An 11,732-nucleotide genomic window follows, 5' to 3' on the forward strand; every position below is an offset into this window, starting at 1 on the left:
AATCCTGACAAAATTTCACCCTCTTTAGCTCATCATCTCTGACCTCATACCTCCTACATCAGCTCATAACACCCCCTATTAACTCTCATGTAACCCAGTATATGCAGTGTTTGGCCTTGTTTTGCCCTCATGTATGACTGTTTATATGTGTATGTGGAGTTATTGTGTCTGTTTTATTTATTTAAAAGTAATTATAAATTTTGCGGCTCGTTTGGGCAGCTGTGAACGCAGCAGTCGCACTCGGGTGCGCACCGAGACTCGGTACGCTTTCAAACGAACTCTGGTGCGGTTCGCTTGTGGTGTGAAAGCAAACGAACCAAACACAGGATTTTATCATAGCAGAGATGTGATCTGAACATTATTTCCAAAGCTAAACCACCACTAATAAATCCATCGTCTGACCGCGAAATGCGTATAATGCGTATCTGTATAAGACATGCTGTGTTTATGAAAATCATTTTATAAGGTATAGCCTTATTGTCAGCGCGATTATTTCCCTGATTAATAGGTTTAAATCTGTTTTTAAAAAGAGGGCAAGTAGTATTCCGTTTACTCCGTCAGTTCATTAAGTCCATAAAAAATGTGTGACAGTGACACCACAGTATACTACAGGCTAATAAGCCCCGAATTATTACTGCGAATGTCCTGTTTTTACGTTATTATTCAAAACAGTCTACTAATCATGCTTTAAGTAAATTTTTGCTTCGTGAACTCTTTGCGATTCAGATCAGAAGCGTTAAAGTCAGTCACCGGAGTTTGATTTCTCCACGTGGGTCCCGATGATGCAGGATGACAATCGCCAAAGCTGTCCAATCAACAAGTTACCTGTACGTCTGTGTGACGTAATGGTTAAAACTGCAGCGTCAACACGAACCGGACCAGAACTAAAATGCAACAGTGGATCAGTCTTTTCACTTGGTCCTGACCAAATGAACCGAACTACAGGTGTGAAAGCAACCTTAATTATGGTGGAATGTGTTATGATATGAACTTACATAATTCTGTACTGTGTGATGCTGTGTCTTCATTCCAGGTGTTGGTTCAAATCCCGGTTGTGACCCAAACATTTATTCTAACTCAGGCAAAATACCTGATGTTTGGGTTTATTCCCACCAATTTTCACGACAGCAGTGTTTTTTGCATCCATGTTCTCAGCACAGTTTGCAGACCTGCGGGTTTTAGTCAAAGACTGAAGTAAATGTAATGCTCCATTACGTCTTTTCGACCACTCAAAGCGCTTTTACACTACATCCACACACTGAGCCTAAGTGCTGAAACAGAAACTAACATTCCTACACTGGTGGAACAAACACCAGCGGCAATTTGGGGTTCAGTATCTTGCCCAAGGACACTTCAACATGCAGCCTGGAGGAGCCGGGATTGAACCGGCGACCTTCCGATTAACAGGCAACCCGCTCTACCTTCTGAGCCTTAGTAATTTTACCCATCTGTCTGTACACAAAAATAAAATTAACATTACATCTAAAGATATTTCTCTGTATGCTGAGCTTTACCCTCTGTTAGCCGTGTGCTCAGAGTCAGACAAAGTGCATCACAGCCAAGCGTTTCTTTTAATGACTTCAGACTACTTGAACACATTTTTAGCTTCAATGCACAGATGTGTGAGCCACCCTGATCAATTATATCCATGTGTTAGAAATGACATGATGATAAATTTACTTTTTAAACACTTCAGGTACAAACACACACAAAAACAGACAGATATAATTTTAATTAAAAAAACAAAACAAACCAATTTAGTAAAAGTGAACATTTTGAAAGTTCAACATTAATCAGTTTCTGATCACATAACATCTGTACAGCTGAGATTGTACCGACTGCTGGACACGGATATACCGATATTTCAGTATAAAACAGAAAATGATTTGTCTGCAGCAAAACAACCATCATTTAATTTTCTTCCAACTGGTTTCACTTCATCTCTGTAAAAATCAAAGTTAAGTCGATGTTTAGTGAACTTTATTTAGTCAAAGTTACATTTTGTTCAGACCCCAGTGGCTCTCACTGACGGTGCATTCATGGACTCTCTATCATCCGAGCTTTCTGTATCTATTTGTAGAAACAAGTCACACATTTAGGTTACACGTGAAGACAAACACTATTCCCTTATGAAGACCGTGAGATGAAGTTGAAAGTCCCAGAAAAGGAAGCAGACCTTATTTTGTTCCGTTCTCCAATAAATAAGTTTCACGCTCAAGACAAAACGATGCTTTTGAACATTTGAATGTTGGGTTGTTGAATGCATCTAAGATATGATCCAATAGAGACAACTTCCCTCCCTCCACCCTCCGCCACAGGGGACAAAAATATGTGCAGCAACAGACGACTACTAATTAAATCAGACGAGAGATGTAGCTCCTTAAGTAGTTTCACACAAAACTTAGTTCTCTGTTTTACAACAAACTGCGACTTTGACTTAAATTATCTTTTAAAATAACAAACATCTTGTGTAATTTAGGGCTCAATTCAAACATTAGTCGTCTCTTGCCGTACATATTTTTTCTGAAATAAGGTCCCAGGGTGGTCCACTGGAAGGGGAGGGGCTTAGGATAGGGTTAAGATTAAAATAATGCCACTTTGACAGTGAAGTCAAACCTCCTGCAGCTCATTACAGGCTGCTCCATCAGATGTCACACTGAAGGATCAGCAGTCTGTAGATTTCAGCTCTCAGCAGGTTCTTCTTCAGGGTTTGTTGTGTCACGCAGCCTTTGTGTCGGGCAGCTTCCTGCGGTCCTTCCCGGCGTTCCTCTTCCTCTTCTTGCTCAGGAAGTTCTCCAGTTTGCCGCTCTTCTTCAGCTCCTGGTATTTCTCAGCCAGCTGCAGCTTCTTCTTCTCAGCTGCAAAAAAACAACAACCAGGAGTTGAGAGAGATGCATTTTAAAAAGGGTCTCCCTTAAAAAGTGGTTTCCAGCTTTTTCAGTTTATTTAAATAAAACAATAATATATATATATGATATAGATGATACACGTCTTCACGCTTACAAGAGGACATTCTTCATACTTTTAATAACTTTTTCGCTCTTCTCCATTATTCTGTCTTTTATTTTTATTGTGTTCATTTTAGCTTTTCATCTTTAAACTTCACTAATTCTTTTACATCTTTAAGCTTTTTATCTCTCTCACTGCCTCCGATGTTTGCTCTCTCTTTCGTTTTAAGTATAATTTAAGAACTCTTGGACTCTCAGACTTTTTATTTAATCACAGTCTGTTAAAGACAGGGCACTATATCAATCACTATATTATCATGCACCTTAGAGACTCCAGAGTGATTTTTGATTTTTTGTGACTTTAATTTCAGGGATTTTTGTTCTTGCAAATTTGACACTTTCATCTAGGATTTTTTTCTCATTTAACCCCCACCCTGGCTCTGTATTTTTGGACACGTAAAATAGTCTATCTAAATATGTGAAAACACTTAGGAGAATTCAATTCAAAGACCACAGATGGGCTACATCTCAGAAACTGGCCAGTTAATTAATTATGATCTGCTCTGTAAAATCAGAGAGGCTACAGTGCTTGCTGTCTGAACGTAAATAACTTCATTTCAGCTGCGACCACAGTGGAACAAGTTGGGATGAAATCTAAATATTTAATCAAGTGGTGTTTAATAATATCCTACTTCTCATCATTAACACTGAGTACAGATGTGGTGTGGAGCTCACGTATACAGGGTAACCTCTAGTTAACCACAAACAGAACCTGCACGGAACGGTTTAGAGATGCAGCGTAAATTGCCATGGCAACAGACCTCGGGTAACACCTGTCCACCTTTCATAGTACGGGTAAATCTGGAAGTTACACCCGACGTCACAAAGTCACTCCTGAAGTTACCTGGATAAGCCAGTGACCTCGCTTCGCAGTACAGGCCACCGCTCTCAGTGCTGAAAATAAAGAGCCCAGGTGTGTAACCAGAAACAGAAAAGGTGTTCTTACAGTTCTTGAGGAAGAACGGTCCTGTGCCCTGATTGGCTCGTTCTCTCTGCTGCCTCTTGAACTGTAGCTCTCTCTCTCTCTGCTGCTCTCGGCTCTTCTTCGCTCGCTCCTGGTTCTCCTGCAGAAAAGGGCACAGTTCACACCTTTAAAGCCCGCAAACACGCCTCCACACAAACTGAAACACATGCAGGAACAAATGCTGTCAGTGTCGCATTTCTTTACCAGCAAATTAACATCGTCAAACATCAGCTAGGAGAAGAACTGATTGGAGCCAAAGTAAATATTAAACGAGCCTGATCAAACTGAACCATAACATTTCACTTTACCTTGTCAGTCAGAAGTTGGTCAGTAGATTCTCTTTTAGGACAGTGGCTCATCTTAAAGGGCAACTTATTTTGTAACCTGAACCTTATGTTTTTGTGTCTACGTGACTATTTGGAACATCATATTTCGAAAACGGTCCAGTATTGAGCGAGCACGCTGCAGTGAAACAGGGCTGCAATGTAATCCTTGCACACCGCCAAAGTACATCCACTACAGTTCTTGTTTTTACCGCTGGCTCAGATTGTAATAACAATGGAAAGGATCCCTACAGAGAGAGACCTTTTTTTTTTTTAAAGATTGAGATTTTTTTGTTGTCAGAAACAGCCCGTCAATACCACCAGACTCCATTGTTAAAAACAGTAATTTTATCTTACTCTTTAAAAAATAAACACAAAAACATGGGAAGCCCCTATTTCCAGGAAAAACGCCTAAAATAACATACCCAAAATGAATCAGGAATAACTCCTGCTCTGAAGCTAAGGAATATGAATCCATTGTAAATTAACATATTTATTTTACCATTACAGACTAAATGGAGACGCAATAAAGAAAAATATCAAATTTTCATCCTCGCTTGGTAAAAAAGCTATATTTAATACAGTAAACCAGTGGTTCTTAACCTTTCTGGCAATCCGACCCCTTTCTGAGGTTGAAAATATTATAAATATTTGCAGTGGTTCTTAACCTGGGGGTTAAGAACCACTGCAATAAACCATCATCAGACAGATTATAATGGAGCTGAATATTTTCTAATACACAATTGCAATTGTAACTGTAAATTTGATGAAAATAAACTAAAATAATAATAAACAGTTATTACACAATTTTTTGGCAATATTTACTGTTTAAATGTTGAGTTTAAACGTGTGGGAGTTATCTTTAAAACACTATTTCCAGTGTTTCCCCATTCGTTCATGTATTTGTGGCGGCCGTTTTTTTTTTAACTAGGCCCATTTAAAATCAGAGTGGCGTAACGCATTCGCGCAGCACATCCTCTCTCTCCCTCATGAACACAGCTGCACAAATCTATCCAACACAACGCTGTCAATGTCGGAGACCCAGCTTTAAACGTTATTAGCAAGCATGTAAGGAGCCTAGCTAATAAGGAGAGCTAAGTTAATGTTAGAAAACAGCTGGGTTTTCGAGGCTAGCACGCTGTGTATAGCAAGTTAACAAGGGGACGTCACTTTCGGTGAAGCTCAGACTCACCATCCTCTTCAGAAGGAACTGCAGCTTCTCTTTCCTCTGGTTGTTCTTCTTCGTCTTCTTCAGCTGCTTCTGGATGATCTGCAGACAAACAACTCAATAACGTTCATTCTCAGTCCAACGTCCTGACTTTAAAGCTCAGCTGGCAGGTTCGATCCAGCGATCTCTCACCTGTTTCTCTCTGTGTTTGATCTCATCAATGAATTTATAGGTCTTCTCAAAAATCTCTGGATTGTATTCTCCAGACAGGTCGTCAAAGCGAGGATCTCTCAACGTCTGAGTGAAAAATACAGTTTAAAAGTATTTGAGGCAGAGGAGACAAACACAGACTGAGTTTAATCTGCAGGTTTCCTTCACTCACTGGTTTCCTGACGGGGACGACCTGACGGAGGAACGGCACCGGCCTCTTAGCTGAAATCTCCATCGGCCTGAAAACACAAGCACACGCTCTAAAAACCCTTAAAGGGGAAATGTAACGAGGCAGCTGTGTGAGCAGGCTGCGATGGTTCACCTGTTCTTGTTCAGTCGTTTCTTTTTGCGGCTCTCTCCGCTCTTGCTGCTGCCGTACGCGACCTCGTTGTAAACTTTGGTTCCTACTTTGTTCTGCAGCTTCATGATGTCCTCAAAGGACATGTTGGAAAGTTCTAGCAGGGTTACAGAACAGAGACTCAGTTGGTTATGATGGAAATCTGCGCTGTCATTTAACAGGATGAGGCCTCTTCTCTCCACTACAGGCAGTGAATGATGGTGGAAAATGATGCACAACTGCACCCCGTCAAAGGACATCCACTACAGAGCTTGTTTTTACCGCTGACATGCTCAGATTGTTAATATAAGTGTCAGACAACAATCTTGAAAGGATCCCTACAGAGAGAGACCTTTTTTAAAGAGTAAGATCCTTTTTCTCTAACCAGAAACAGCCGCTATATTGCTATGTCAGAACCACCAGACTCCATTGATAAAAACAGTGATTTTACCTCACATAACAGGGGAGCTGCTGGTCTACCGCTGCCTCAAGGGGTTAGTTAACTTGGGTTATTCTGTGTGTATTCTTTGCCATTTTTATCCCTTTAAAAAAAAAAAAAAAAACACAAACAAACAATCAAAAACATCTAAGTCACACAATAACACAAGCAAACAGTACACCACCAACTCCAGTGTTATGCATGGTAAAATTACTGTTTTTATCAATGGAATCTGGAGACTTTGAGGAGGGCGTTATAGTGCATGTTTCTGGATTAACGAAAACGATTTGACTTTATTTTTATTTTTTTTAAAGGACACAAAAACTTGGAGTCGCTTTTTCACTCTTGTCAAATCCACCAGACTTCATTGATAAAAACAGTCATTTTAGCTCTCTGGTCTACTTCTGCCTCAGTCGGTTTGTTAGTTTTTGTTCGTTTGTGTTACTGCGTGATTTTGGTGTTTTAAAACACCAACTAACATATGGAGGCAGTGGTAGAACAGAGAGGTAAAATTACTGTTTTTTATTAATGGAGTCTGGTGACGAGGGTGATATAGTGGCTGTTTCTGGTTAAATAAAAATGATGTTGTCCCAATTAGTCATTATTTAATATTTTGCAGACAAACTCACCGTTTTTAATGTCTTCTCTTGTCTGGATGCCACCGCTACCACCAGCATCTTCTCCATCTTCATCTTCTTCATCCTCCTCCTCCTCCTCCTCCTCCTCCTCCTCAGAGGCTTCCCTGCCTCCGTCCTCTTCTTCACCCCCCTCAACCTCCTCCTCTACTTCACCATCATCAGACGCTTCCTCACCAAGATCCTCCTCATTTTCGTCATCTTCATTACCGCCATCGGACCCGTCTTCTTCTTCTTCTTCTTCATCATCATCATCACTGAATTCTTCCTCTCCTCCATGGTACTGCTCTCCCTCCTCAGTCCCTCCTCTCTTCGTGAGCAGAGCGAAGTTCTTCTCCACGTCAGAGTCTTCATCATCACTGCTGCTCGCCACCATGTTTTTCTTCTTTGAGACCGCCAGCTCCCGCCGCTGCTTCTCCTTCGCCGCCATCATATTTTTTTTATGGTTCTGGAAGATGCAGACGGCTGTAGAGAACAAAAGGACCAACCTTAAAATACACATAAATGCAGCAGGAATATTAATACAGAAACATCAGATATAATTGTGAAACACAGACAGGAACATTTTACAGTACTATGAGTACTTTTACTTTCATACTTTAAGTACATTTAGCTGATAATAAATACATACTTTTGCTTAAGTAAGGTTTTGAATGCAAGACTTTTAACTGTTGTGGAGTATATTCACGTTATAGTGTGTTATTAGTACTTTTACTGAAGTAAAGGATCTGAATACTGCTTATCTGATGGCTGTTGAACCCCACAGAGTCAGGGCAGACCTGAGCTTCTTAGGATAGTTTCAGGGGGATTCGTGTTTAATAAGTATAATTAGGAGAACAGTCAGACAACAAGTTTTAACCATAGACCGGATTTAAAAAGGTTTTGACGAACTCTACTGATGTCCGCGCATCAATGGCTGCAATAAAGCTGGCCGCCATGGGCAGCACTGACCACAATGCATCAGTCCGTCAGAGAGGAAGCTTTCGCGCCATCTTGGATTTCACATTAGTTGTTTTGAATTTGATGAAATTCGCTGGCGCTCCATCGGTGTAAACAGAGTTTTTGTTATTTACAAGCGCCTGAAATCGACATGGATTATCCTGAACTGTTGCAGAGAAGTTCACCTGTCCTCCAGGTGGGTTTGTATGTTCAGCCTAGGTCTGATAAGCTACTTAATTAGCACGGAAAAGTCTGAAGTGACTACTCTGATTGCCACCTACACGTCACCACCATCAGTGCTAATGGTCTGTGCTTAGTTATCTCCAAACTCCCAATTTAAATTCAAGCATATTGTTTATTCTACTGCTGATTAATCGTCTGTTATTTCACTTGTATACTTGTACTAACCTAATCACAATAACGGCAGGTCTCGTAGAGCTAATAACTGTAAACTGAACTCCATGCAAAATATCTGGCATTTTGTGAATTTCTGGTTTACAGCATTAATAGGTTGAAAAGGGGAGCGTTTGATATTTTATGGTATCGATAAGAGCCAACACTTGGATTCGGGCTATCCAAAGTGATTACGCAGATTATTTAACGAAAATGTAGGTGTTTGTTTATTTGTTAGCTTGTTTTTCATAATCTCACTAACTTTGTTTGCTTGCATTAACAATAAACATTAACTCGTGTAACGCTAAGAAGTTAACCTCAGTATTCTTTGGGGGGGAGATACTGTCCTTCTGTCAATCACTTCTATGCCGAATTAACAGATTGATCGTAAGGTAAATATAAATGTGTCATTACAATTTTTTTGTAACAACATGCCTTCATTGAAAAACAAATAAGTTTCAAACCGGCAGATTTCCAATTGAGTTTGACATGACGTTCTCTTCAGTAGCTGGAGATCAGAAAACGTAACGTGACCCAGAGCGAGCTAAGAAGTCCACACAGCAGAGGGGTCATTACAGATCCAGTCTGCGGGGGTTGAGTTAAAAATAAAGGTTTATATAACTTACCTCAATATCAAGTTGTTGTTAAAGTCCTGTTTTACTGAGCTCCATTATCCACGTGTGTGCTTGGCGGCAGCAAGTATCGCTCCAGGAAGAAAGCAGTTCCGGTTTCAAAACAAAAGTTTCACTAAATTCTTAGACGGTTTTGGACGAGATTAAGGAGTGAATGTGTTCCGATTTCATGCAGACACGTTTAACATCGGAGCCTGTTGTTGTTTATTACTGACATGCCTCAAATTAAGCAACATTTCTACACCAGTGGATGTTTGTCTGACTCTTTTGTTTTGTAGGCTGAAAATACTAACTTCCTGTTTTGGCGGCGCTGCAACATGTTAGCTTCACATTACCACGCTGCTACTTCCGCTCATGGACAGACCTGTCATGCGCAGTGCTGCCCTCTGCTGGCCACACACACAGCCTGCTCCAATTATACTTAAATGTAACTCTTTTTTTTTTTTTTTTTTTTTTTTTCTACGTGAGTTTTTCCAGCGATCATCTCATCAGAAAAATGCATTAATATTCCTTAACTTTATCAAGTGTGGGTGTGTTTTTATTAAATGTTTATTTCACTGTGTCTGAGTTTAATTGAATATAAATTAATAGTACTGCAGGTTAAAAAAAAACCAATCCTAAATGTACTAAGAAATTAATAAATGCATATATTTATTTAGTTACTTTCGACCCGCATGAAGACAACCCCTCTGAATAAGATAAGAACATCTTATCAGCAGACTGGTTAGTGTTCCTTTCACCGTTCAGTCAGAACAGGTGTTTTTAATTAATTGGTTGTTGTCAGGTAAAAGTGCTCTGACAGCAGACTTGATGTCGACTGAAGAGTTATTTATCAGCAGCAAGATTCAAGCAGCAGCACAGAGTTCTTCGGTCACCTGTACAGTAAATGTGATTTGTCCTTAATGAGCTGTCTTCATTGTGAGTGAAGCACAAAGAACCAGCCTTATCCTGGCAAACATTTCCTCCCATTTTCAATTTCTTTAAACAGTCAGGTGTAGGAGTGTTGGCTGGACATTGTGGGGCTCTGAGATTTCTTCATCTGGCGTCCAGTTTGGCTGCCAGGCATCTCAGGATTTTGTTGTACCTGCAGGTGGACGTGCCCTCTGTGAGGCTGCTGCTGCAACCCACTAGTATGTGCTTGATGTTGGCAGGCAGCACCTTCTCCCAACACAGATTCGGGTCTGCAGAAGAGGGACAGATGCCTCGATGCCTTCTCGTGATATGAAATATTTTACTTTAGCTCCATTTTGACCATCTACAACAGCCAAATGCTGCTTAGTAATACAATCTAATTCTATAGTAAGGGTCACATGGAAGGTCTGCATTGTGAGCAACATACACTTTCAATACAGGGCTTTTAGTAGTAACCTGAAATACTTTATCCTAGAGGGGAAATTGTTTTGTTCCAGTTTCACATGGTGCCAATCAAGGCATTAAAGAAAACAGAAATAATAATGAAAACATTGGTAAGTAGGAAATCGAATAAAGACAATATACAAATGTAGTCAACAGTGTTCAGGATGTTGCAGAAGTGTAATGAGTTAAGTATTAATAACTATGAGGACAGATAATGTTGAGAGCTGGATTTGATTTAAATCTGTAAAATTTGCATGAAACAGGGAGTTGATCCCCAAAAAAGAGGAGTTAATGACATTGATTTTATTATAAGGGTATAACATTTGATGACTAATATACTGTAGATTTAAATGATATACAAAACATGTATGGTGTAATAGTGTACCAAAATACAAATATAATATTGTTTGGAAATGATGTTTACATTTTTTAAATTTGAACATTGTCTTGCTGTTCCAAATGACTAAATGTGGTGTGGTAATCTGTGTTAAAAGGCTGTTTTAAAATGAAATTTATCACTAAGGTGGATTCATACAGAGGGACCTCACGTGTATGTCAACACAGAACCAGAGAGCTGTAACCCACAGGCAAGTTTTAAGAACATCGATAACGATGCTAGTGATGCTAATCCTGCGTATTGTCTGTAGAAGGCCTTAATCATTTGGTCAGATTCGCCTATTTCAACAATCTTCTGACAATGGTAAACAAAGAAGCAAATGTTTAGTATGTTTAATGGGGTAGTACTCTAACATGTAATTAAGTCTTATCAAGAAGCAATGCTGATGCATGTAGCCGTTTTGCTACTCTCTTTGTTCAATCTATGGTTTTATTCTTATCCATGATAAGCTTAAGTTCTGTTGCAGAATAGAATGGCACCAAGAAACAGATAAATAAATAAAATGAACATTTTTGACAACATGTTGGAGTCTTTAATCATTTTAACATCTTAATCAATAGTCAGCTACAACAAAATGGTGAACTAAACTCTGTCAAAATTAGTGGTGGGCATAGAATAATTTTTTTAATCTAGATTAATCTCACTGTAATCTTGGAATTAATCTAGATTAAAATGTCTCGTTTGAATTCTGCCGAAGGCCTTCAGAATATGTGTGCTACCTAAATAAATAAAAATAAGTCTTTGAGAACGGGTTTATCAAGCCAGGTGGCTCATTAGACCAGGGGCTCATCTCCTGTTTCCAAAATGCATCACAAACTGCTTGAGAAAACCATTGGGAAGCTTCTTAAAAATAAAATTTCCTTGAAGCAAACCCGGCGGCTTCATAGCTGCATCCATGTTAGCACGTCACGTTTGATGTGGTAATTTCACA

At 39.6% G+C, this 11,732-nt stretch overlaps 1 protein-coding gene and 1 long non-coding RNA gene across 7 annotated transcripts; one reads left to right on the plus strand and one right to left on the minus strand.

Moving 5' to 3' along the window:
• Positions 1-1,717: 1,717 nt before the first annotated feature.
• Positions 1,718-9,350, minus strand: rrp36 (ribosomal RNA processing 36). Of its 5 annotated transcripts, none has more exons than XM_046046075.1 (8): positions 9,043-9,350; positions 7,079-7,572; positions 5,996-6,128; positions 5,846-5,912; positions 5,656-5,760; positions 5,488-5,565; positions 3,955-4,072; positions 1,718-2,858 (listed from the first exon to the last, which is right to left on the minus strand). In XM_046046075.1, exons 2-8 carry the CDS (start codon positions 7,515-7,517, stop codon positions 2,719-2,721), a joined length of 1,080 nt encoding a protein of 359 aa, XP_045902031.1. In that variant the 5' UTR covers positions 7,518-7,572; positions 9,043-9,350; the 3' UTR covers positions 1,718-2,718. The 5 variants fall into 5 exon arrangements, with proteins under 5 accessions (XP_045902031.1, XP_045902023.1, XP_045902039.1 ...); XM_046046067.1 differs by having other exon boundaries at positions 7,079-7,549; positions 9,043-9,349; XM_046046083.1 differs by lacking the exon at positions 9,043-9,350 and adding an exon at positions 8,881-9,021 and having other exon boundaries at positions 7,079-7,549.
• LOC123969013 lies at positions 8,041-11,322 on the plus strand. Of its 2 annotated transcripts, none has more exons than XR_006824607.1 (2): positions 8,041-8,219; positions 9,327-11,322. It is a non-coding gene; the product is annotated as an uncharacterized LOC123969013 (long non-coding RNA). The 2 variants fall into 2 exon arrangements; XR_006824609.1 differs by having other exon boundaries at positions 10,037-11,322.
• The last annotated feature ends 410 nt before the right edge of the window (positions 11,323-11,732 follow it).

Source organism: Micropterus dolomieu, linkage group LG01 (genome assembly GCF_021292245.1).
Source record: "Micropterus dolomieu isolate WLL.071019.BEF.003 ecotype Adirondacks linkage group LG01, ASM2129224v1, whole genome shotgun sequence".
Lineage (NCBI taxonomy): Eukaryota > Metazoa > Chordata > Actinopteri > Centrarchiformes > Centrarchidae > Micropterus > Micropterus dolomieu.

Coding starts and splice junctions, on each gene's coding strand:
- rrp36 (XM_046046075.1), bottom strand. CDS start 7,517: ATGATGGCGGCGAAGGAGAAGCAGCGGCGGGAGCTGGCGGTCTCAAAG. Junction 5,761..5,845: donor TCGTCCCCGTCAGGAAACCA/GTGAGTGAAGGA, acceptor TTTTTCACTCAG/ACGTTGAGAGATCCTCGCTT. Junction 2,859..3,954: donor ACCGTTCTTCCTCAAGAACT/GTAAGAACACCT, acceptor GTTTTTTTGCAG/CTGAGAAGAAGAAGCTGCAG.